This window comes from Zootoca vivipara, chromosome 1 (genome assembly GCF_965207765.1).
Source record: "Zootoca vivipara chromosome 1, rZooViv2.hap1.1, whole genome shotgun sequence".
Taxonomy (NCBI): domain Eukaryota; kingdom Metazoa; phylum Chordata; class Lepidosauria; order Squamata; family Lacertidae; genus Zootoca; species Zootoca vivipara.
The window spans coordinates 122,091,950-122,119,067 of NC_142582.1; the positions used below are offsets into that span (position 1 = coordinate 122,091,950).

The 27,118-nt window shown below is 45.8% G+C and overlaps 1 protein-coding gene across 1 annotated transcript in view; it reads left to right on the forward strand.

The window, feature by feature from the left end:
• The window catches only part of KIF26A (kinesin family member 26A), a 140,328-nt gene extending 134,832 nt beyond the window's left edge, over nucleotides 1-5,496 (forward strand). Inside the window, exons 15-16 of the mRNA XM_035105016.3 lie at nucleotides 1,443-1,593; nucleotides 3,061-5,496. Coding sequence (XP_034960907.3) covers nucleotides 1,443-1,593; nucleotides 3,061-3,239 — 330 coding nt within the window. The 3' untranslated portion in view covers nucleotides 3,240-5,496. The remainder of the gene's footprint in view (nucleotides 1-1,442; nucleotides 1,594-3,060) is intronic.
• The last annotated feature ends 21,622 nt before the right edge of the window (nucleotides 5,497-27,118 follow it).

Here is a 27,118-nt window from a genome sequence, read left to right on the forward strand (position 1 = left end):
AAGAGAGAACCCTTAGGGTGGGTACAAAGTGGGGAGCATTTGCATCAAAGAAGATGTAGGCAGGAAGAGTGTGTGCGCATAGCAACATGGTGCATTTCTCCTGGAGAAGCCAAATCAGGGGTGTGTTTATGTGAGTCTCAGCCCTTCCCACCCACTTTTCTTCTGCAACACTTCCCTCCTCCCAATCCCATCCCCACATTCAGATATGAATCTGCGTTTCCCAATCAAATGGAGAAAAAGCACCTGGGGTAAGATGCTATGGAGGAAACAAGGTGTGTGTGTGTGTGGGAAGGGTTAAGCAAGCACATGAACATCCTCCCCCTCCCTTGCAGATATTCTAGCCCAGTCCTCCTTTGCATGGCAATATATTACTGGGCTGGGTTCAAGGCGCTTGTGTTGGAATACAAAGCCCTGAAAAACTTGAGTCCAGGGTTCCTTAAGGTCCAGCCTGAGCCCTTAGATCCCAACTTGATCACTGGGCAGTGCTTGTTGTTGTTGTTTAGTCATGTCCGACTCTTCGTGACCCCATAGACCAGAGCACGCCAGGCACTCCTGTCTTCCACTGCCTCCTGCAGTTTGGTCAGACTCATGTTGGTAGCTTTGAGAACACTGTCCAACCATCTCATCCTCTGTCGTCCCCTTCTCCTTGTGCCCTCAATCTTTCCCAGCATCAGGGTCTTTTCCAGGGAGTCTTCTCTTCTCATTAGGTGGCCAAAGTATTGAAGCCTCAGTTTCAGGATCTGTCCTTCCAGAGAGCACTCAGGCATAGCTGTCAACTTCCCCCCCTTTTTTAAGGGAAATTCCCTTATTCCGAATAGGATTCCTCGTGAGGAAAGGGAAAAGTTGACAGCTATGCACTCAGGGCTGATTTCATTCAGAATGGATAGGTTTGATCTTCTTGCAGTCCATGGCACCCCCAGAGTCTCCTCTAGCACCAATAGGTGCTTAGGTGTCCCCAATGTGACAAAGGCCCAACTGGCATCAAATAGAAGTTGAGCACTCGGCATCACCAATCTCACGCTGTGCGATATGCTTCCAGCAGAGATTTCTTAGGCATCATGGCTTATTTTGCAGCCTTCCTTTCCCTTACTAAAACATATTTACTCTTTTGCAGTATTGAGGAAACCATTTCTGTAACTGCTGGAATTTAAGAGTTTCGTAGGGAAGTACATTAGCTGGGAGAGTGGCAGTAAATGCTTTAAGTGCTCATATAGCATGTTGCTTTTATTAGATTAGCATCCATGGAAGTCCACTTCCAGCAAGGGTAGCAGGGAGGGAGAAAACCCTTCTGCTGTTTAATGTTCCGTGCTTGTGCTGCACAACAGTGGTTGAAGCTGAATGATAAGGGCAATAGGTTTTTGTGGGTTGTTTTTTTTTTGTGGAGAGTAGCAGGCAGATGGCCAGCGAAATTAACAAATCGGTAATTTTCATCTCCCCCAAAGGGCCTGATATATTTTAATACCAAGCTGAAAATCCTGGAGAGGCGCCACCAGCGGATTAGAGAAGTGAAAGCAAAGCATGAGTTCTTGAAAGATGAGTTGGAGGAAACGAAGTGTAGGTTGATGTTGGACCCAAGCAAGTGGAAAGGAGAATGTAAGTATTACCCAGCAAGTCGCGATAAAGATTCTGTGCGTAGATGGTGCAGAAATACAGACTAGGGGTGGGCAAATCTTGCCAGTTTCTTCTGGTTTCTCATTTTCCCAGTCGTAAGTTCAGTTCACCCCATTTCTGCATCAAGTTTGTGGCTTTGTGATATGATTTTCGCTTTGTAACCAATCAGTATTTATTGATGGTTTTAATGGTGCTTCCCCCCCAGTTAGGGACCCAGGTGGCACTGTGGGTTAAACCACAGAGTCTTGGGCTTGCTGATCAGAAGGTCGGCGGTTCGAATCCCCGCGACGGGGTGAGCTCCCGTTGCTCGGTCCCAGCTCCTGCCCACCTAGCATTTCGAAAACACATCAAAGTGCAAATAGATAAATAGGGACCGCTCCGGCGGGAAGGTAAACGGCGTTTCCGTGCGCTGCTCTGGTTCGCCAGAAGCAGCTTTCTCATGCTGGCCACATGACCTGGAAGCTGTACGCCGGCTCCCTCGGCCAATAACACGAGATGAGCGCCGCAACTCCAGAGTCGGACACTACTGGACCTGATGGTCAGGGGCCCCTTTACCTTTACCTCCCCCCCCCAGTTATGAACGTTTTGACTGAATTGTACTATAACTTTGTAAGTGCTGCATGCCACCTTGATATGGTCTCATGAAAAGTGTGGATCATGGAACACTTCAGTAAATAAATAAAATAAACGATAATAGGCAGTGCTGAGCTAAATAGACCAGTAGCCTGAGTCTGTGTAGCTTCCTGTGTCCCTAACATGCACCAGAGCCAGTGTGGACTTTAGGATGGAACTGGGTTTTCACTGTGACAAATGGATGTGTCCGTCCCTGTCCCCCCCGGCATGTTTTTGCGTGAGTTGATAGAAGCTCTTAAGAATATTAGACGAGCCTGACAAATCGGGCCAGTGGCTGGACTCTGCATCTTGTTCTTGCAGTGGTCAACCCAAATGCCTGTGGGAATCCTGAAAGCAGGAACTGAGGGCACCAGGACACTCCCCTCTAGCGATTCTCAGGAACTGGGATTTCTAAATTGGTTAGAAGTTGGGTGCATTTCCTTAACCAGTTGCTTGCTAACAGAACAGTGGTTGTCAAACAAAACAACAATATCCCCTACACAGACAATCCTGTCTTATTGGAGTGGCTATTCCTCTGAACAACAAGGTCAGGACATAGTTGTTGCCACTGTCCATTGGACAGAAGCCCTCCTTCCACCATAAAAATAGTGGAAGAGGGTGGCCAGGATACGCAAGAGAGGCTAGCGCCAGACTCTGCAAACTCCTGATGCAATTGTGTGGTAAGACACAGTGTGGGGAGCATTGCTTGAGGGCAGCATCATGCAACTGCTGCTTGCCTGTGGCATTTGCAGGCAAACAGCTTCAACAGTGTTGATTCCGAGAGAGACTGCTGTTTGGATAACAAAGCCACTTCTGCTTATCTCTTTATGCTAACAGTTGAGGTTGACCCTGATCTCGACAAGGAGTCGCAAGATTACCTGGAGGCATTGGAACAAGTGACTGAGGACCTGGAGCAGTGTGTGAATCTGTGCAAGTCGCACGTCATGATAGTCACCTGCTTCGACATTGGGGTGATCTGTGACACCCAGGATGGAGCGCGGGAAGTGGAAGTTTGAAGGTGGGTCTGCAAAGGGACGTGAGCAGGTGGAGCCAAACTTTCAAAAGATGGGCGGCGGTGGTGGTGGTTGAAGTATTGGAAAGCGGAGGTGGAAACATGAAGACTTAACGCGACAAAGAATGTTCTCGGAGCCTGGAGGAATTAGAATGTTCTAAACCTTTACGGTGCCTCAGCAACCTATGAAATGTACAAAGATCAACCTGATTTTCTAATAGAGGAAAGCAGAAAAAAAGTCTATTAGGAACCAACTCTATTTGCAAAGCGGAAGTGCCTTTACTGTTCATCGTTGACTTGTTTTTTCAATTTTGTATTTGTTGCTAGAATTGAAACCAGCAAACCTAAACAGACCATAAAATGTATTCCTATGAAATATTTTATACTGTATAGTGTAATTTATGACTATATGTAAAAAACAAAAATTGTAGCAAAAGCAATAAGTAAATTATGTTTTCATACCTGAATTTGCCTCCTTGTTTCATGGAAAAGCTGGTTTATGTAGCAGAACAACAACAACAAAAGATAATTGTATTATAATTGCTTTTTCATGGTTTAGGATTCGAGATATTTTTATGAACATTTATCTATTGGAAAGGTGTATTATGAAATTCCAAATAGTCTGGTTTGTATTCATTTTTTTGTACTCTTCCTTTTGCAGATCACGAGGAACATGTTTTTAATTCCACGTTTTGTATACAAATAGTAGGGCTGAACTGTTTGGTTGCTTAGTCGGTTGGGACAATCGATTAAAAACCTTGCAATTGATTAAAAAGGTGCCTCCTGATTCATCAAAGGGAAGATTTGTAAATGCTGTTTAAACTTCTTTTGAATACAGATACTTGGCAAAAGATGAGTATGGCAGACACCCTCACAGGGGAGAGAGTGCTCCCTGTTCTCTCATTCAAGAAGGCAGGAATTCCTCTTTCCAAGCTGCAACACACATGTGCGCAATTTTTCAATGGACGTACACTTCCCCCTGCTTTGAAACCACTGTTTTTAATTTGTTATTCAAGTGTACGTGGTTTTTAGCCCATTATCTGATCAATGGGCTGAAAACTCAGTTAATCAACTTAGCCTAAAACCACTTACTCTAGAATGGCCCATTTGGGACGTTCTTGGGAAGCGTTAAAGCACGTGAGTGGGAAGAGCCTTGGTAAGCAAGGGCCAACCTATGCCTTATAACACGCATTAAACAGCTGCATTAAAACAGCAACAGCGTTTTCCTAATCAAAGCCACTTTGGGATTGGGTAGTTTTCAGCAGAGAGGCAGCCACAGGGGAAGGTGCTTAACCCCTTCCCTACCTGCTGCTTTTTAAAGGGCAATTCCTCTCTGGGGAGGAGCTAGAAAAGCAGCGGGTGGATGTGGGTTAAGTGCTGGGAATTGCCTAAGGTGGCTTTGAGTGGGGGGGGGAAGCAGCTACTGGGTCATTAATGCAGATTTTTCTTTTGCATAATGTGTAGTTTGGCCCTCACTTTGATAATGGACCTCATTCATCACAGATCCCCTTTTTTCTAGGATTTATTGACCCAGGGGGCTGGCATCATAAGGCCCTACATGTTGTATCCATCAGAGTAAGGCTTTTCATTGGAAAAGCTGCCTCTAACCCCCAAATGATGACCCTACCACACATGGCATGGGGTGCCAGGTGGTTAATCTGGCCTCTTTGATTTGAAGTTGCCAATGCCTGCCTTAATGTAATCTAACCTGAGAAAATCTGTAAACAACACTGTGGCTTTCTCCCCCTCTCTCTTTCTCTTTCCGAGAGCAGGAATTAAGTTTATTACCAAAATCGCAAGGAAATGAGGTTTTAATAAAAAGGTCTTTTTTCTTTTTTAAAGTAAATATTAAGTTAGGTCCATATTTTTGTATAGTTTTGACAATAAATATAGCATTTGCATTTTATGAACTTTTAAAGGCAGATATATCTTTTTACAGTTTTTTCTAAGGAAGGCAAACTCTCAGGATTCTTTCTATACATGCTGCATGAATCTTGTGCTTTCTTTCTTTCTTTTTTTGGAAGGGAACCATTTTTAAGGTTGATAGAACTGTTGATAAAACTGTTGCCAAACAAAAATAAAACTTTCATAATGGTTTGATAGTGTATGTAATAACGGCATTTCATAAGGAACCATATTTTCTGATCATCTTGCTTTGTATGGGGGTTGGTTTTTTTCCGCCCAAAATCCTTTGTAAAAATGTATACTATAATGGCTTGCTTCAGCTTTTCCATGTGAATAAAAAATATGCATCTATTGTTTATGTGTCTCCTGAGTTCAGTGACTCGGTACTATTCTGTCCAGGGCTGCCTCCAGATGGGTGGGGTATAAATTATTATTATTATTAAATTATTATTAAATTATTGAGTGGGCTCCTTCCTCTGTTAGTTGCTGCTGACAGGCTTGCCTTGAAGAGGAACGTAGACAGGGATAGCTGCCATTTAAAAAAAAACCCACAATGCCCCAGAGCACAGCTGTGTCAGGGGCATTGTGGGAAATTTAAATGACTACATCCCATACAGTTCAGAGCACGGGATCAGAGCTTTATTTTGTTTTGGCTCCCAGTACGTTTCCAAGCACAATTCAAAGTGTTGGTGCTGACCTTTAAAGTCCTAAACGGCCTCGGCCCAGTATACCTGAAGGAGCGTCTCCACCCTCATCGTTCAGCCTGGACACTGAGATCCAGCTCCGAGGGTCTTCCGCTGGTTCCCTCCCTGCGAGAAGTGAGGTTACAGGGAACCAGACAGAGGGCCTTCTTGGTAGTGGCACCTGCCCTGTGGAATGCCCCCCCCCATAAGATGTCAAGGAAATAAATGACTACAGTATATGACGTTTAGAAGACATCTAAAAGCAGCCTTGTTTAGGGAAGTTTTTAATGTCTGATGTTTTAATGTATTTTTAATCTTTTGTTGAAAGCTGCCCAGAGTGGCTGGAGAAACCCTGCCAGATGGGTGGGGTATAAATAATAATAATAATAATAATAATAATAATAATAATAATAATAATATATTATTATTATTATTATTATTATTATTATTATTATTATTATTGTTTTGTTTAAAGAGGGCCAGGGAAAGTGTCAGCGATTGTCCTGCTGCAACACCAGGAGTTGCCCGACGATGTGAAGCGTTGTAGTTAAGATGTTTCTGCGCACCACCTAGAAGCCTTGTTTTTGTACATGGACCCATGTATCAACAGAGCCAAAATTTCGGGATCAGCAAACACTCTCCTCACTTCACCTCAAACAGTCCGCTTGCGGGTTAGTGCGGATTTTTTGAAACAAGTTTTATAACAAGATTTGTAACACAATTATAATATTTTACTTGCAGTTTAAAGAACAGGCTACAGCGTCCTCGTAACTGCAATGGAAGGATGTACAGTCATACCTTGGTTTAAGTACACTCCGCTTTGAGTACTTTCAGTTTAAGTACGCCGCGGACCCGTCTGGAACGGATTAATCCACTTTCCATTACTTTCAATGGGAAAGTTTGCTTCAGGTTAAGTACGAACTTCCAGAACCAATTACACTCAAACTTCGGGTTAAGTACGCTTCAGGTTGAATACTCTGCGAACCTGTCTGGAACAGATTAATCCACTTTCCATTACTTTTAATGGAAAAGTTCACTTCAGGTTAAGTACGCTTCAGTTTAAGTACTCCGCGGACCATCTGGAACGGATTAATCCACTTTCCATTACTTTCAATGGGAAAGTTCACTTCAGGTTAAGTACACTTCAGGTTAAATACAGACTTCTGGAACCAATTGTGTACTTAAACCGAGGTACCACTGTACATGGAGAGGTTTGATCTCTTAGGACGTGGACAGGAAACAGCCCCATGGGCCGAACGCATCTTGCTAAGCTGCTCTGTTTGGCCCTCGGGATTCTTGCCACACCATAATCCTTCCCCAGAGAAAACCGTAACAACAAGAAAAACCCTTCTCCCTTACCAGCCCAGTCCTTGAGGGTTTCGGCCTGGCTTGAATGTGTCCTTGAATTCTGATAATGCCGTGTGTGTGTTTGTGTGTGTAAAACTACCCTACTAAGGTAAACAACCCCCCCCCCCAACTTGCTCCCCTTACTTTTGTCTCTTGTCCAACTCGCCAGTCAGGTAGCCCCCAGAAGGGAATGTGGCCCTCTTAAGCAAAGTATGATAATCTATTGAAGGTATGCCCTGGCAGCATTGATGCAAATAAAATTGGTGAGTTGGCCCACCTCTAGCCATTGCTCCTACTGCATTCGGAACTTTTACATCTGAACCGAATGCCCAAAAGGATGGCCATGGTTAGAACCGTCAATCTGAAAGGATGGAAGGGACCCCAAAGGGCCCCTGGAATGTAGGAATTTTAGCCAAAGCATCCCTGACAGATGGCCACCTTACCTCTGTTTAGAGACCTCCAATGATGGAGAGGCCACCACATTCAGAGGGAGTCTGCTTCTTTTTATCAATATCCTACAGGATTCACCTTCAACTATTCAGGCCACTCCTGAATGTGCATACAGTGACGGCAGTACGATCTGCATCCGTCGCAGATTCATTAGCAAATGTTTATTTGTACATGCACTAGCAATGATCCAAACAGCCAAACATTTCATCTCATATCTCAGGTGTAAAACTGTGTTTCTCACAGGTAAAACCAGGGGATCTTAGGCCACTTTCACGAGAAAATATCAGTCATTCCCAGCTGGTTATGCCAAACATGGCCTCCATCAGCCACCATTTTGTGACTAGCTCTGCCCTCACACCACCATTTTGTGACAGGTGGGCCTTAGGAATTTCCAGCCATCTCAAGCGGGCCCTGGAGGTAGAAGTATGAGAGCCCCTGGGGTGGGTAGGAAATGTCACCAGTGCCCCCCCCAATTTAATGGCTAGTCAAACTGCAGAGGACCTGGAGCATCATCACGAGGACCCCCTTGTTCAGCGGAGCCTTGTTTCCTCATCGCTTTTCCTCCGATCCAGAGGTCTGCACCTCAGCCTGGGACATGAGATTGCAATCGGCTTAGACAAGCTGTCAGAAGGGAAGTGGATGGAACAGCCTCAAGAGGACATTGGAAAATTAAAACTATGTAATTTTAACTTTTAATGGATTTAATCTCCTCGTTCTATATTTTATTTGAATTATTCACTATACGGGGTTTAATTATGCATGCCTGCCCAGAGGCATTTTGTGCGTTTAAAATAAAAAATAAACAACCACAGGACAGTGTAGACCGGAAGAGGAATTCCCGTTAGATATTGGAAATTGCTCTCATCCCCAGACATCTGCAAAAAGCTTAGCTGACTTGGGCTCCCCAGTACCACCACCCCCTTCTGTTTATAGCAGGGCCATTTCACAAATTGCATTCGTTTTATCTATACATGCATGTTGTTCAAGCTGCACACTTCAAAATATAAAAATGTGCATGTATCAAATGTATCCTATGCAAAAACAGAAGTGTGTGGCACCTTCAATGTATAGATTTCATTGTATGCTGAAGATGCATCTCTAAAACCTAAGATAATATATTTTCAAGACCCACCCTATTCTTGTGGTTGTTGTTTGCTTTAAACTATTTTTAATACTGAATTTTAAATTGTTCTATGATGAAGGGGGGAATAAGAAGTAATAATGATTGTAATTAATAAAGGTAAAGGGGCCCCTGACCATCAGGTCCAGTCGTGTCCGACTCTGGGGTTGCGGCGCTCATCTCGCTCTATAGGCCGAGGGAGCCGGGATTTGTCTGCAGACGGCTTCCGGGTCATGTGGCCAGCATGACAAAGCTGCTTTTGGCGAACCAGAGCAGCGCACGGAAATGCCGTTTACCTTCCCGCCGGAGCGGTCCCTATTTATCTACTTGCACTTTGATGTGCTTTCGAACTGCTAGGTGGGCAGGAGCTGGGACCGAGCAACGGGAGCTCACCCCGTTGCAGGGATTCGAACCGCCGACCTACTGATCAGCAAGCCCTAGACTCTGTGGTTTAACCCACAGCGCCACCTGGGTCCCTTAATAAATAATTAATAAGTAATAAGTAATCCCTTAATAAGTAATTAATAAATAATAATAATAATAATAATAATAATAATAATGGTTATTATTATTTACAAAGATGGAAATTATGCAGGGAGATGGGATTGGCTGCAGATTCTTGTTGAGCATAGACCTTGTGACATACTAAAGCAGAAGGGCTGACCTTCCCTGACCACCCATCTTCATGGCTCTGAATTCATTGGCAAACCCACACCGTGATCAACTCCCACCTGGAAGCCAATGTCCCCACTGTGAAAGGACGTGTGGACCCAGAATTGGCCTCCACAGTTACTTACGGACCCATTGTTAAAATCGTGTTTATGGAAGACAATCTTACTCGGCTACGAGTGATCGCCAAAGAAGAAAGAAAAGAAGGTTCATGGCTCTGAAATGGGGAGGCCAATTTGTTTTCCTCCTAGGTTGAAGGGGAAGATGAAATGATTTGGCGTGATTTGGGGTGGAGATGGGGTGCTTTACATATTACAGCAGCTGTGGCACTATTGTGTTCTGAGCAATGGCCTCAACCGTATGGGGTGTGTGAGGTGAGACTTCATTGACATCCTGGATGGCTCTGTGCAGGACTCAGGCGAGAGATTACGTAAGAGCAGAGCTCAGATGTTGTTTCAGCAGCATGGCGGTGAGGTGAGACTTCAGTGGCACCTTGGACAGCTCCAAGCAGGGCTGAGGCTGGAGTATGTGCAGAGCTCCACTGTTGTTTCAGCGGCAACCTTCTTCAGATGAACGATGCCTTTCGATATGTGCAACCTTACTCTAGTCTCCTTGAGAAATTAGGCTAGTTTTACTGGCGAGTGTTTGACTTGTTTTGGCATTCCAAATAGAGGACTATGGATGGTGCTTTGGAGTCAGATAACTGAATCCTCTGTGGCCTACCTCCAAAGGAACAGCGTGTGAACTGGCAGAGCATGATGGAGTACTTAGATTTATCTCTTGTTGATCAGGCATTGGGAAGCCAGCATGACCAATGGTCAGAGGGAACTGCAATCCAACAGCGTTTAGACCAGGCATAGGCAAACTCAGCCCTCCAGCTGTTTTGGGACTACAATTCCCATCACCCCTGACCATTGGTGCTGTTGGCTAGGGATGATGGGAGTTGTAGTCCCAAAACATCTGGAGGGCCGAGTTTGCCTATGCCTGATTTAGATGGCCATGGTCTCAGATTAATAGCTGCCAAGTTTTCCCTTTTCTCGCGAGGAAGCCTATTCAGCATAAGGGAATTTCCCTTAAAAAAAGGGATAACTTGGCAGCTATGCTCAGATTTACTTCACACAGCAGAATGCGTCCATGTCATTTGCATCATAAAAGTTTATATTGCCAGTGATGAATGACTTGGCTAGAGCGTGCTACAAGGAGAAGATAGACTAGAGTTTAGTTTTTTTAAATGCTTTAGAACAGTGGTGGCCCATCACCCCTAGCTAACAGGACCAGGGGTCAGGGATGATGGGAATTGTAGTCTCAAAACAGCTGGAGGGCCACGTTTGGCCACCACTGCTTTAGAGGAACAAGTTGAACTTCCAGCTGTTTTCTGTGGAATTAGTACGGACCCTACATCTATAAGCATAAATTCCAATTATTTGTCTTTTTGTAACCATACCATTATTTGCAGAGATAGCAATTACTCAGAAGGTAAACAGCCCAAATTACAAAATCGTTATGCACAAGGCTATCATTTAAAAGAGATCAATCCAGGTGGCTGTTGTTGTTTTTTAAGCTAACCAAACCCTACCATAGAGAAAGATGGATCAATTGGCTGTGAATGAGGCAGTGCATCTTGGAAAATTCAAATTGGTTGGTGCAGAGCTGGCTCTCCTACTGGACAGCAGGAAGGACAATATGTTCAGGGCCATGTTAGAAAATCAAGAGTTGTAAATGTAGACTCAAGGACAAGATTTAGAGTCAAGCAGACAGGTGGCCTCATGGGCAGATTTGCCTTGGCAGACGACCCCCAATTCATGTTTGACTCATTAGCACAAGAGTTGGGTAGCCCTGTAGCCCTCCAGATGTTGCTGGACTACAACTCCCATGGTTCCCGACCATTGACCATAGATGGGAATTGGAGTGTGACGACAGATGAAGGGACACAGGCTCCCCACCCTGCCACAAGGCTTACAGAAGCACCCCTCCTCCCTCTCTTCCATTTTAACAACCTGGGAGCTGTTGTTCCTCAAGTGGGCATGGAGTTCTGGGACGGAGAATTTTCAGAACCCTCCTGTGTGCCCAACTGTCTACTGTAGTATTATTAGATTTTTTTAAAAAAATGAAAACCAAAACCTGTGCTTTTGTTAGTTGCTTGTCTTCCATTGGAGGGGGAAATGCGGGTTATAAATTTTATGAGAAAAAAAACACCAAAAGTCCCAGGCTATGTCTGTGCCATCTCCATGTTAACTTAGAGGAAAGTCAGAAGCTTCTGTACACTTGATGGGCAGCGACCCAGTGATGTCTGTTCTGACTTGCAGCAGCTCTCCAGGTTATTTTCTTTCTCTGGCTAGAGTTGCCAAGGACTGAGCCTGGGATTTGGGCTAGGGTAGAAACTCAATTTGTGTAGGAATTATTATTATTATTATTATTATTATTATTATTATTATTATTATTATTATTATTATTAACCTTCTTGTTTAATCCTCACAACAACAAAACCTGCAAGGAAAGAGAGACCATCACCTTTCCTGGGAGTCTGTTCCATTGTTGAACAGCTCTTACAGACTAGAAGAGCTTGTCTAGTCCCCTTTTCAAGCCACCCACTTTGGGGCCATCACTACCTCTTGTGAGAGTGAATCCCACAGTTTAACTACCAGTAAACACTGCTAGAAAAAGCACTTTCTTCTGTCTACCCTGAATCTTCCAACCTTCAGCTTCTAGTGTCACGAGAGAGGGAGAAAAGCTATTTTTCCATTCACTTCCTCCGTGCTGTGAATAAATTTATAGACTTCTATCATGTCACATCTTACTTTTCTCTAAACCGAACAATCCCAGGTGCTGCGCTCTTTCCTCATGGGGCATTGTTCCACCCCCTTGATCGGATCGGATCCAGGCGACGGGCTGAGCTCCCGTTGCTCTGTCCAACCTTCTGCCATCCTAGCAGTTCAAAAGCACACCAGTGCAAGTAGATAAATAGGTACAGCTGCAGCGGGAAGGTAAACGGCATTCCCATGCGCTCTGGCTTCCGTCACTGTATTCCGTTGCACCAGAAGTGGTTTAGTCATGCTGACCACATGACCCAGAAAGCTGTCTGTGAACAAACGCCGGCTCCCTCGGCCTGAAAGCGAGATGAGTGCTGCACCCCATGGTTGCCTTTGACTGGACTTAACTGCCCAGGGGTCCTTTACCTTGTTACCTTTTATTGTTTTTGCAACCCTTCTGGAGAACCTTCAGCAGAAACAGGGCTGGGAGAGGCTAGGCTGTGCCAATGCACAAGGGATATTAAAGACGCATTGGACTTGCCCTGGGGCTTGGGAGAGGTGCTGCCAGCCAGAGAAGAGAGCGTTGAGCTAGATGGAGCCTGCTCAGCGTAAGGCAGGTTTGTCCTCATATATTCTGTGTGGGAATAACTTGCCTCCTGCAGAGTGCGACCTGCAGGAATCTGTTTGTAAAATATGCAGAGTGAGACATAACCCTGACAGGGTGTGTGTTCCACAAGATTTATGCCTACACCTTAGGGGAAACTGACTCCGAGAGGTGTGCGCTTGTACTGTAGATCTTTACGACAGCTCACTTTAGAGTGCATGATCTCCCACGTTTCTGTGGATCACTGTGTCTGGGGTGGGGGTGGGGAGGTGGACGGGGTCTCTGGAACATATGGATCTACGGCTGCCGACTGGATATGCCAATGAGTTGAATGGAACGGAGGGCCAGAGAGAGGCCAAAGGGGTAGGAAAATATCAGTGCTGGTCCCGTGGGTAATCCGAGAGGCGAGGTCCAGGTCCAGTCCGTGGTCCAAAGAGTCAACCCGATGTAGACAAAGCAGGGTGCGGGAACCAGGCAATGTCAGGAACAGGAATACAGGCAGGATCTGGCAAACAGCAATGTTGCTCCCACAACCTGGGGCGGGGTTTGACTGCCTTTTATCTCTGTTGGGGTAATGGTCGGTCCCGATACCCCGAAGACTCACCACCCTGTCTACCCCCAAGGTGAGCACTCCTCCTGCAAGTACTCAGGTATCTCCTTCTCTCAGACCTGAGTCTCTGCAGCCCGGGAGACACCGGTGGGTTACTAGACCCAGGAGCCGCTTCAGCCTCTCCTGACTCAGCCGGTAGTCAGCTGTCGGTGATGACCGAGCTGACAGCAATGAGGTATTCCCCGCATCTGGAGCCAGGACAGGCTCAGGCCCCTGACTCGGCCCAGCTGGTGCTTGTTGCAGGGGAATCTGTGCAGACTGAGGCTCCTCAGAATCAGGCCCCAGACTTGGTTCAGCCAATGCCCAAGGCAGCCGATGCCCGAGGCAGAGGATCTGGTGCAGGCTGAGACTCCTCTGGTTCCCAGACCATCACATCTCTCTCCACCCACCATTCCCTGACTCAAAAGGAAATAGCCCCATTCTCAGCACCTGTCGTCAATGACAGAGCGTGTATCAGAGAAGAGATAGAGAACTTATAGGAGTCTTAGCTCCCATCAGTTCGTGCCAGCATTTTCAGTCGTTAGAGGTGATGGGAGCTGTAGTCCAACAACATCTGGAGGGCTCCAGAACATCTGTTGCTCCAGAAGGTAGCACCAGAAAAGGTTTTTCAACTAAACAACAGGAAGACATGTGCAGAAGAGGGCAACCAAGATGGTCAAGGGTTTGGAAAGAATAGTTTGGAAGAATAGTTGAGGGATCTGTGTATGGTTAGACTGGATAAGAGGAAACTGAAAGGAGCTATGGTAGCCATCTTCCAATATCTCAAGACTGTCACTTGGAAGAGGGAGAAAGCTTGTTTTCTCCTGCTCTGGTGGGTAGGACTCGAACTAATGGCTTCAAGCTACAAGAAAGGAGATTCCAACTAAACATCAGGAAAAAAACTTTCTGATGGTAAGAGCTGTTCTACCGTGGGAGGTACTCCCTTGGGAGCTGCGGACTCTCCTTCTTTGGAGGTTTTTTTTAGCAGAGATTGGGTGGCCATCTATCACGGATGCTGTAGTTGAGATTCCTGCATTGCAGGGGGTTGGACTAGATGACCCTCAGGGTACCTTCCAACTCTACAATTCTATGATTCTAAGAACTTCCTGGAAGTACAAACCCCTATCCCTCTCTCTGCCTCAGTAGGCTGTGGTGATGTGCGGCCACTCCACCCATCCATTACTGCAGTCAAACAGGCTGCCTGGGATGGTTCGCGGACTCCCTTTTATTTGAGGCTTTTAAGCAGAGGCTGGATGACCACCTACCAGGGATGCTTCATCTATCAGGGGTGTTGCAGTGGGTATCCTGCATAGCTCAGGGGCTTGAAGTCTTTTCCAGTCTTCGTTTCTTTGGCTGCAATCTTCTGCCTGCTTACTGGAGTCCTGCACTGCTTGGTGCAGTTTGCTTCTCGGAAAACATGCACAGTTTGGGGCCAGTTTCTTTCAAATGGGCAAGTCCAAGGTATCAGACATGCAGGAAGAGGCTTTATACTAAACCAGACCATCAGTACATCCAGCTCAGTATTTTTCACACTGACTACCAGCTACCGCTTCTCCAGGATTTCAGACAGGTGTGTTACCTGGAGATGGAACCTGGGACCTTCTGCATGGAATTCAGATGCTCTACCCAGGTGGCGCTGTGGGTTAAACCACTGAGCCTAGGGCTTGCTGATCAGAAGGTCGGTGGTTTGAATCCCTGCGACAGGGTGAGCTCCTGTTGCTTGGTCCTAGCTCATGACAACCTAGCAGTTCGAAAGCATGTCAAAGTGCAAGTAGATAAATAGGTACCGCTACAGCGGGAAGGTAAACGGCGTTTCCATGTGCTGCTCTGGTTTGCCAGAGGTGGCTTTGCCATGCTGGCCACACAACCTGGAAGCTGTACGCCAGCTCCCTCGGCCAATAACGCGAGATGAGCTCTGCAACCCCAGAGTCGGTCACGACTGGTCCTAATGGTCAGGGGTCCCTTTACCTTTACCTTTTTACCCATGAGCTATGGCCCTTTCCGTTATTATCAAATAAGCAGAACTTCTCTTTGGCAGCCAAAACTGGTGTGGAACAAGTGACTGCGGTCCTGACTTACTGACGTCTGAAAAATATTCCACCCATCTTATGAAGTCTGCTCCAGAAGCACCATGTTGTAGGTTGTGTCCCCTTAAATGCCTTACCAATGAGTCTCACTGACAACAGTGCAAAATATCTCAGCAGGGCAGAGCAAACCGGGGAGGAGGGAGGCAGAACCCCAAGCACAGCTTTGACTGACATACTTCAGTTTTAGAAAGCCGATAACTCTGCGGAAGACAAGCAGAAAGGAACGGAGGCAGAGGTTTCCCTCCTTAAAAGCTACCGGGGGTGTGTGGGGGGGGGGGGGAGAGGCAAAAACAGAAAATAAAAGTTGAAATAAGCTATAAAAACAAATCTGTAAAGAGGCAATGCCAATAGCTGATGTGTGCATGTATTTATCCAAACGCATGTGGTTTTTGAGTCATTGGGGTTTGTTTTACTCCCTGCTGCATAGGCAGAAACTTTGGCTTGTCCCTTGTTACTAGGGCAATCGTGTGTTTGTTCCTAACATTTTAAAGCTGCTTTGCTTTCTTGCACCGACATTCCCAGCTCCCACTTGCTCCCACGTCTCAACCTCATGGGATAGTCAGCACTTAGAACCATAGAATTGTAGAGTTGGAAGGGACACCAAGGGCCATCTAGTCCAACCCCCTGCAATGCAGGAATCTCAGATAAAGCATCCATGGCAGGTGCCCCCCCCCCGATCTCTGCTTAAAAACACTAGAGAAAGGGCAAAGGAGAGCAGTTCCTGCCTGTTTTATTTAGAGACATGGAACTGGAAAAGAAAAGCAACAAGAGGGTGCATGTGCCTTTATAAACACACACATATAGCTAACATTTCATACTCCAAGGGATACTATTCCATAAAGCCTCTGGGAATTCGAGTTTATTTTTATTATAAAGCTGCACCATCCCCCCCCCCCAAAAACCCCCGGTTAGATCACACAGCAGCAGCAGCAGCAACAACAGGGCTTGGGTGGGGAAGGAGGTGAAATGAAATTAAATAAGTGCTGCGATCTTTCCAGGACTGTTGGCTATTAGCGCCTTGAGTGTTCCAAGAACATAAAATGAGAGCTTGCTGATTTGCAATGTTGCTCTTTGTGGTTTCCTTGCAAAGGGAACATTAGACAAGGAGCCAAGCCCATCCTTGAATGACGAAGCCAAGAAAAGCAGTTTGGTTTTCAGAATCCAAACCTTGTGCTTAATAATGGTTTTCCCAAAACAGACACATGCAGGGGAGGAGGTGCAGCCTGGTACAACTTTCAGTGCTCAATTTATCTATGCATCAACTTGCTTGCTTGCATGCATGCAATGCAGGATGTGGAGCTCACTCCAAAGCTCACAGTCTTGCATTTGACAGTTGGAAGGGTGCTTTGTTCCCCCCCAGAAACAGACTCTCTTACTGCTAATTTGGGTTCAGGCTATTGGGTTTTGGTAAGTGCTATTTTTCTCGAAAAAGAGGTGCTGGAGCTCACCGTGAACTTTTCCCTTGTTCTCTTAGAATGGCAATTGCGCCTACCTGAGAGGTGCCGGAGCTGAGCTCCTGTGAGCTTTGGCTGAAAAAAGCTCTGGTTTCGGCCCAAGCTACCTGGATTGGAAAGTCGGTGGTTCGAATCCCGGAGTCAGAGTGAGCTCCCATTGTCCTGTTCCAGCTCCTGCCAACCTAGCAGTTCGAAAGCACGCCAGTGTTTCCGTGCGCTCTGGTTTTTGTCACGGTGTCCCGTTGCACCAGAAGGGGTTTAGTCATGCTGGCCACATGACCCGGAAAGCTGTCTGCGGACAAACGATGGCTCCCTCGGCCTGAAAAGCAAGACGAGTGCTGCAACCGCATAGTCGCCTTTGACTGCACTTAACCATCCAGGGGTTCCTTTACCTTTTTTTTTACCTGGAAGATTGTATAAGCCATTATCAGGATTTCAAAGGCAGAATTGACATCCGGGGGGGGGGAATTCCAAAATGTGGCATGTCCTGGTTTTTACTTTTTGAAATATATCAACCCTACTATATGAACCTGCCCAGGTGCTAAGATGAGCACCTTCTCCTGATCCCGTCAACATCAGAAGCATCTCCCATTTCCTTATTTTGACAGGCCTTCAAAACTGAGGTGATACTGACCACTGGGCTGCCTTCAGGATAAATGGTATTTTAATTACAAAAATGCACTACAATGGCGGTTATGGACTTTAATACATATAGGTCCTTGAAATATACTCAGAGTCCTGTAGTGATTTCACGCTCTTTATTGCAGCTTGTAAAACAGTGAATGAAATGCCCCGCCCCCAAACATCAGGCTTTTATATACATTATTTACACAAGGAGTCCCGTTTGATTGGCTGATTATGCTTCTCTCCTGGGGCCTGATTGGTCTTTTCCTGCAAGCCAATCAGTTGTTGCATTCTAGGATCCTACTTGCCTATTGTTCTAGGATCCAAGCTAAGTACATAAGAGTCCTGCTATCCGTGTGTGCACCGTGTGAAAATTCTCTTATCCGAATGTAAATAATTATGCCCAAAGCTTGCTATGCACACAATGGATTCAGATATCCAAACAGATAGAATCTGCCCACTTTCTTGCTAGTTTGTGCTTTGCTGCAGCCATTTCAGGAAGAAACCATGGGGGGGGGCAGAGAAATCCCAGATTAGAAATGTTCCCAAAGGAATCAGTTGAAATCATGGATTCGTTACACAAATGTTCGCGTAACAAATGTTTTCCAGGGAACGTATTGTACAGTAAGTGGGATCTGCGGGTATATGTAACATGAGCTCTGGAACTATTTTATCCCTATTTTATCACTATTATGATGTGTCTTGTATATTGCCCTTTGTTGTATTCCCTTCCCATCTTTTTTTTTAATAGTGGTTTTCAAAATAATAAATAAATACATTAAGGAAAATTGCTCTGCCAAAATGTGTATGTTAGGAAAAATTCACACTAAAATGGTGATGAATTTGCACAAACTGAGGTGGACGTTTGGAGAACTGAGCTTCAGATTGGCGAAACTGAGAGATCTGGAACTCTCTCTATGCCATGCTTGTTGCTAGAGGTACCTAGTTGCTGTATCAACCTGGGAGCCTATTGCTAATCTGGCCAATCAGATATTCTTAGCAGCTTCAGATGAATTTCAGTAGCAATTAAAGAAGAGGAGGGGGAAAAAACCCCTCTCTCACTAATGGTAGAAGCCCATCTGCTGGGATGAAAATGCTAGGTATTGTCTTAAGTGCATAATCCAATTTTTGTGTGTGAACGCTGCCTTTAATCTCTGCAAGGCTCACAAAACAAGGCATCTGTTTCAGAATTTAAGTAGCTGAGACTAATCAGACTAATTTGCCTTTTTTTCCTGCAGTCGGCTTAATTGATCAACCTAATTTTGCTGCAGAAAAAGGCATAAATTGTTTGTTTACGTATTTCGGGTTTTTTGTTTGTTTGTTTGTTTCGCCTGCGGAAAAGCACAGAGGCAAATCTTTTAATCGCTTTACATGGGGATGCCCATTGGAAATCTGGCACTCATGTGTCTTTCCTAAGTCCACGGAAGGAACCCCGGTTTGGATTTAGCACCCCAAATTCTAACTGCAGCTCTCCCTAACTTGATAAGAGCGCCATTATTAAAGACTCCGTATGCTCATCTGCACACAAGTTGGGGGATGACCACGGCTCATGGCATCTGTTTTGTGTGCAGAAGGCACATTGGCATGTCCAGGACAGTCACTGTAATACTGGACTAGATGGTTCTAGATTCAGGTAGGTAGCCGTGTTGGTCGAAATATATAAAAATAAATTAAAAAGTTGTCCAGTGGCCTCTTTGTTGTTGTTGTTTAGCCGTGTCCGACTCTTCGTGACCCCATGGACCAGAGCACGCCAGGCACTCCTGTCTTCCACTGCCTCCCCAGGTTGGTCAGACTCATGTTGGTAGCTTCGAGAACACTGTCCAACCATCTCGTCCTCTGTTGTCCCCTTCTCCTTGTGCCCTCCATCTTTCCCAACATCAGGGTCTTTTCCAGGGAGTCTTCTCTTCTCATGAGGTGGCCAAAGTATTGGAGCCTCAGCTTCTGGATCTGTCCCTCCAGTGAGCACTCAGGACTGATTTCCTTCAGAATGGATAGGTTTGGTCTTCTTGCAGTCCATGGGACTCTCAAGAGTCTCCTCCAGCACGATAATTCAAAAACATCAATTCTTCGGCGATCAACCTTCTTTATGTTCCAGCTCTCACTTCCATACATCACTACTGGGAAAACCATAGCTTTAACTATACTTTGTAGGCAAGGTGATGTCTCTGCTTTTTAAGATGCTGTCTAGGTTTGTCATTGCTTTTCTCCCAAGAAGCAGGCATCTTTTAATTTCGTGACTGCTGTCACCATCTGCAGGGATCAAGGAGCTCAAGAAAGTAAAATCTCTCGCTGCCTCCATTTCTTCCCCTTCTATTTGCCAGGAGGTGATGGGACCAGTGGCCATGATCTTGGTTTTTTTGATGTTGAGCTTCAGACCATATTTTGCACTCTCCCCTTTCACCCTCATTAAAAGGTTCTTTAATTCCTGCTCACTTTCTGCCATCAAGGTTGTGTCATCTTAGAGACCAACTAAGTTTGTTCTTGGTATGAGCTTTCGTGTGCATGCACACATCTTCAGATACACTGAAACAGAAGTCACCAGACCTTTATATATAGTGAGAGGGTGGGGAGGGGTATTACTCAGAAGGGTGGTGGGAATGGGTGATTGGCTGATAGGTGTGGTAAACCTGTTGACGACTATCTCATCCCTTGCAGACTAATTGCAGTCGTTAACAGTCGTCAACAGGTTTACCACACCTATCAGCCAACAACGAGGATATAAAAATGGGGTGTGTGTGCGTAAAAATGAAAATAAATGAAATTAACATACAGAAATGCGTTATAATAGCAGAGATGGCTTGCAGGAACGTGTGTCAGGCACAATTTCACACACAAAATTGTGCACACAGTCAAACCTCGGTTGTTGAACATAATCCCTTCTGGAAGACCATTTAACTTCCGAAACGTTCAACAACCGAGGATCAAAGGGCGGCCAGCAAAGTCAATGGAGAAGAAAGAAAGAAAAACTCCGCAGAAGCTGTTTGGCTTTCGAAAAATGTTCGAAAACCAGAGCATTTACTTACGGGTTTTTGGCATTCGGGAGCCAAAACATTCCAAAATGGAGCCGTTCGGGAACTGAGGTTTGACTGTATTAGGAAACGCAAACACTATACTGATGGATTTTTGTGAATACTTTTTTTTTAAAGCACACTGAACTTAAGATTGGAAAACTGAAATATGGAGTGAAATTGAAACAAACAAAGAAAAAAAAATCATCGCAGTAGCACCTTAGAGACCAACTAAGTTTGTCTTAGTTGGTCTCCAAGGTGCTACTGGAAGGAATTTTTTGTTTTGTTTTGTTTCGACTACATCAGACCAACACGGCTACCTACCTGTAACGGAGAGAAATTGACATGGACAGTTTTGTCTACTTCCACTCTTTCTGTTAGGAATGAGGACCACAGATCCTCCTTATATTTGTTAATATGATTTCACCTGAAGATATTTATTGAGATTACTGAGAATTCAGTCCTGCCAAGTCTGGCTGTGCGCATGTGTGCTGGGAACAGCCTCGCACAGCCCAAACATAGGACTACCTGTGAACCCTTTTGCAAACAGCCCGGGCTGTTTGCAGAGGCTGCTTGCCTCTCCTTCTTCCTCCCTGCCACCTGACTACCCTGGTTGCATCCACCTGATGCAGCTGAGGCCCAGTTCTGCCCAAATGTGCCTGATTCGATCCAGGCTTTGGGCTCTGGCCGAAACCGATGCACAACTCTGCTCCTCAGCTTTCTGTGCCAAACTGGAGAGAGAGAAGCAAGCTTTGCACCTGGGCTTTCCTGCATGCCAGGGCAAAGCTCTAGCAGTGGAGTTATGGCCCCTTGCCGGCCAGGGCCACGGAGGGGCATGGGGAAAGTGCCAGGGGAAAGCTATGTCAGCCAGCCTCCATGTGGCTGATGCAATGTGGGAGAGCGTCCCTCAACAACTCCGGGCGCTCTGCAGCTGCCGCTCAGCTCTTTCATGGCTGTCAGTGACTGGCAGCAACAGCGAGACCAAAGCACTCAGAAGAGCTACATGCCCTCAGGCAGGCTTGGCACAGTGCGAAGACGCTCCTGACAGTGTTTGCTTTGCTTCTGTCATTTGATGCCGAAGGGGAGGATCACGCCATGGGCTTGGCAGAGGCACCAAAGCTGACATTTGCCAGCCTCACCTGATGCAGATTCCATTCTCTTTTGTCGCCAGGGCAGATTCCAATCTTTAGCAAGGCCCAGCTTCAGAAAATCAACAAGCAAGCAAGCAAGCAAGCAAGCAAGCAAGCAAGCAAGCAAGCTATAAACTGGGGGAGAGGCGGCCTGTCTCTGGCCTTTATTTTTTTAAAAAATCAGACCCTCCAAGTGTCCCTGTTTTCCAGGGGACAGTCCCAGATTTACAGAAGGTTCCTGAGCTGATCCGCTTTTCCTTGTTGTTGTTGTTTAGTCGTTTAGTCGTGTCTGACTCTTTGTGACCCCATGGACCATAGCACGCCAGGCACTCCTGTCTTGCCGCTTTTCCTTAGGATGTCCTTATTTCCATCGGAAAAATATTGGAGGGTATGAAAAATACAGTGTGGGGATGGAGAACCTGTACACCCCCCCCCCAATTCAGCTAAATTTGAACTCCCATCAGTGCCAGGAAACACCTGGAGAGCCACAGGTCCCCCATCCTGAGGTAGAAGTCTTTTCAAATGTCCCTGGCCATTTAATGCCCACCTAAGCATTGGATCTTACGGCTTCCTGTCATGTGAGGGGCAGAAAGGCCTGCTCTAGGCAGGCAGAGCATGCATTCATTCACATACTACTTTTCTACCCTGCCTTAAGGACATAAGAACCTAAGGCCCATCTAGTTCAGCATCCTATTTTTGAAGCGGCCAATCAGAAGCCTGTGGGAAGCCTGCAAACTGGGCATGAGAGCGACTGCCCACCTGCAATTTCCAGCAACTGGTATTCAGGGGTAAAATGTCTTGGTGGGTTAAGGACTTCCACTGCATGCGAAGACAGGCTACGGTGGATTGAGTAGTAGAGACCAATAGTGGGTCCAGTGGTCAAGAAGGCGGTTTTTAGCACATGCTTTTAGAGGAGTGGTTCCCAACTTATTTATGGCCATGCCCCACCTAAGCATCTCTAAAACCCCAATGCCCCCCCCGTGACATATACCGCATTTTCCGTGTATAAGACGAGGTTTTTTAAAAATAAAATATATGCAAAAAAATTGGAGTCATCTTATACACGGAGAGTGCAGAGGGTGGACTGGCAATCAGTTGCTGCCGCAAGCAAGAGATTGTCAGCGGCGATAGGGCGGGTGATTGGTGGCTATGGCAAGGGCTGCTGTTGATAGGCTGGTGCCGTGGCAATTGTGGGGCGATTGGTGGCTTCGGCGCCGCACGCTATTGTCAGCGTTGGTCAGGCCAGTGAGTGATTTTAGGCAACCCTTCCAAAAGCTCAAAAACTGTGAGCAATCCCCTCCCAAAAAAGTTCAATAACCCTGGGCAATCTGCCCCCATTTGCTTAATTTGGAATCCCCCAAAATAGGGGGTGTTTTATACACGTCGGCGTGTTATACACGGGAAAAATACGGTAATTCTTATTCAGAAAGTGAACTCCTGTTCACGTGGAGGAAGCCTAAAAGGCCATTCGTGGTTAATAACTCACCCTCTAATTGCCCCACTTAAAAATCAAATTGCCCCCTGTGGGGCCTGTGTCCTATGTTGGGAACCACGGCTATAGAGAGAAGTGAGGGGCATGTGGGGCTCGTCAACCTGGGAAGGGAGCCTGTCTAGGAGAAGGGAAACTCCACTGCCTCTCAGGATATCTTCAGGAGGAGAAAAGGCTAAGGAGTAAGTGCTACACAAATGTGGAGCGGAGTGCCAAAAATGAATCATAGAATCATAGAATTGGAAGAGACCACAAGGGCCATCCAGTCCAACCCCCTGCCAAGAAGGAAACACCACCAAAGCATTCTTGACATATGCCTGTCAAGCCTCTGCTTAAGGACCTCCAAAGAAGAAGACTCCACCACACTCCTTGGCAGCAAATTCCACTGTCGAACAGCTCTTACTGTCAGGAAGTTCTTCCTAATGTTTAGGTGGAATCTTCTTTCTTGAAGTTTGAATCCATTGCTCCATGTCCGCTTCTCTGGAGCAGCAGAAAACAATCTTTCTCCCTCCTCCATATGACATCCTTTCATATATTTGAACATGGCTATCATATCACCCCTTAACCTTCTCTTCTCCAGGCTAAACATACCCAGCTCCCTAAGTCGTTCCTCATAAGGCATCGTTTCCAGGCCTTTGACCATTTTGGTTGCCCTCTTCTGGACACGTTCCAGCTAGTCAGTATCCTTCTTGAACTGTGGTGCCCAGAACTGGACACAGTACTCCAGGTGAGGTCTGACCAGAGCAGAATACAGTGGTACTATTACTTCCCTAGATCTAGATGCTATACTCCTATTGATGCAGCCCATCATGGATGAGAGATGATTACCAGGGATTATGTACAGGGGGGAGATTTGATTCCATTCACATTTAAAGACGAACTCCCCTCATTAGCACTTTCTGAATTGCAGTCAACATCCACCCACCCACCCACCCACCCCCGGTTTCCAAATGTTGCCGTGCAGTTCACCAGCCAAGTGATGTGAACCCAATGCATCTACCAGGGTGTAAAGCATGTATAAAGATGCATTTTTTGTTGTGTGAAAATAAGATCCAAAAGTGCATTCCATCACGGGAATTATTTTGCAAAATAATGTTTATATTCAGCAAAATTTCATGCAAAGGTTTTCCTTAGGAGGAATTCTTGCTACAATGCTGTTAAACTGCAAACTGATATGGAAATGTGGAGCAAATGAACATAAGAGGGGTGGGGAAAGAGAAGTGGAGAGATACTGAAATCGACAGATTTGCTCATCGGGGTGAGCGCCTGTTGCTCTGTTCCAGTTCTTGCCCACCTAGCAGTTCGAAAGCACATCAAAGTGCAAGTAGATAAATAGGTACCACTCTGGTGGGAAGGTAAACAGCATTTCTGTGCACTGCTCTAGTTCGCCAGAAGCGGCTTAGTCATGCTGGCCACATGACCCGGAAGCTGTACACCGGCTTCTTCGGCCAGTAAAGCAAAATGAGTGCCACAACCCCAGAGTCGTTCACGACTGGACTTAACGGTCAGGGATCCCCTTTACCTTTACCTTTACCAGGGAGGGGTGTCAACAAAAAAAGGTCTGTCCCTCGTAAACAGGGGGAGCTGGAATGTATGCAGTGCAGACGTAATAGATTAGGAGGAGCAAAGTGAGAACATTTTCCTATTCCTCTCTTGCTCTCTCCTTAGTGAAATCCAGGCATGACTTCTCACCCCCTGCTTCCTATCCTCCCCTGACTCTGGAGACTGTGCCACTACTAACACATTCATCTTAAATCTGCCACCCCAGCAGACAGATCCTTTAAATGTCCCCGGTATTCCCGAGCCTCCTGGGAATGCAGGGGGACTTGGTTTTGCTCAACTCAGCAGCCTGCAAAGCGTGCGCCTGTGAGGCAACGAGCATTTCCCCCCACTCTGAATAAATTACGACATGTGCTTGAAAATCAGGGTCCTAATTAAAATTGGCATTTTGGGGCTGCCTGCCGGTTCGCGGGGGGGGAAAGTAACATAATTTGTGACACGGGAAGTCTGTGGCAGGCAGACTGCTGAGCTGGGTTCCTCCCTTGGGAACCTCGTAGCCGGTGCTGGAGAGCAGACGAGGAAGAAGACAGGTGTCCACAACCAAGGCCCATCCTCACACGAAGCACCTGCTCTGAGGTGCAGGTAGAGGGCAGGGCCACTCTGGGCAGGAAGAAAGGGGGAGAGGAGAGAAGTGCAAGGAGTCTTTAAAAGAAATGCTTCATGCATCTGGGTCTAATCTCACCCCCCTTCTAAAATTTATTTATTGCCGTATGTTTTTATTTTTGTACATCTACCAAAGAATAAAACAAAACAGGGATTAAGGGGTTTTCTTAGGACGGTGAAAGGTGTGCATGTTGTGGCCCAGTGGTGGAAATGCTGAGAGGGCGGACAAAATTGGAAGGACAAGGAGGGTCAGTTGGGAGAGAGTGAAAAATGTCCCTATTTTCATCTGAGGAATGTTGGAGGGCATGGGCTTATCATCCACGTAGGTTAAAGGTAAAGGACCCCTGGACGGTTGTTGTTGTTGTTTAGTCGTTTAGTCGTGTCCGACTCTTCGTGACCCCATGGACCATAGCATGCCAGGCACTCCTGTCTTGCACTGCCTCCCGCAGTTTGGCCAGACTCATGTTCGTAGCTTCGAGAATACTGTCCAACCATCTCGTCCTTTGTCGTCCCCTTCTACTTGTGCCCTCCATCTTTCCCAACATCAGGGTCTTTCCCAAGGATTCTTCTCTTCTCATGAGATGGCCAAAGTATTGGAGCCTCAGCTTCAGGATCTGTCCTTCCAGTGAGCACTCAGGGCTGATTTCCTTCAGAATGGATAGGTTTGATCTTCTTGCAGTCCATGGGACTCTCAAGAGTCTCCTCCAGCACCATAATTCAAAAGCATCAATTGAAGTCCAGTCAAAGGTGACTATGGGGTTGCGGCGCTCATTTTGCTCTCAGGCCAAGGGAGCCGGCATTTGTCCACCGACAGCTTTCCGGGTCATGTGGCCAGCATGACTAAGCCGCTTCTGGCACAACAGGACACCGTGATGGAAACCAGAGCGCACGGAAACGCCGTTTACCTTCCCGCCACAGTGGTACCTATTTATCTACTTGTACTTTGACGTGCTTTCAAACTGCTAGGTTGGGAGGAGTTGGACAGAGCAATGGGAGCTCACCCCATCGCCGGGATTCGAACCGCCGGCCTTCTGATCGGCAAGCCCAAGAGGCTCAGTCCCTTGTCATCATCCATGTATTTTTCCATTCACTGCCCCAGTCTGTGGGTCTTAAGAATATAAGAAAGAAGAGCTTGCTGGATCAGGCCACTGGCCAGTCTAATCCAGCATCCTGTTCTTACAATGGCCAACCAGGCAGACATGTGCCACAGCATGTGCAAAACACACAAAGATAGAAAATTGTCTTGAAAGTTGCCCTTCAAGAATGAAAGTCGCTGTTGCTGTTGTTCCATACAAAAATTATGGAATATACAGAAATGGTGAAACTTACCGGAAAAATAAAGAATCAAGATAACCAACTGTTCATAAAAGAATGGAAATGGTTTATTGAATATTTACAAGTAAACTGTAAACAGATAAGAACATTGGCAGGATTATTGTAACAACCTGCAGTTTTATAAGAGTATATATCTAAAGCAGATGAATAAATGAGCAAATTAAGTTAATTTGGAATATGCAGGAAATATAAAAAATAAATTTAAGGAACCGCAGAAAGAGGGGGAAGGAAGTTGAGTTTTGAAATGTTAAAATTATTGCAAAATTATTGAAATGTATAAAACTGAAAATCATAAAAAAAGAAAGTTGTTGTTGTTGTTGTTGTTACACTTATTCATCACTTTTAAAAAACAAATGTAAGCTACAATAGAACAGAAAGATGAAGATCAATATAAAACAAACAAAAGAAAAGCTAAACAAAAACAAAACCACGTTCATATACATATCCCATCTACTAAAGGAGGCTGCAATATCTAA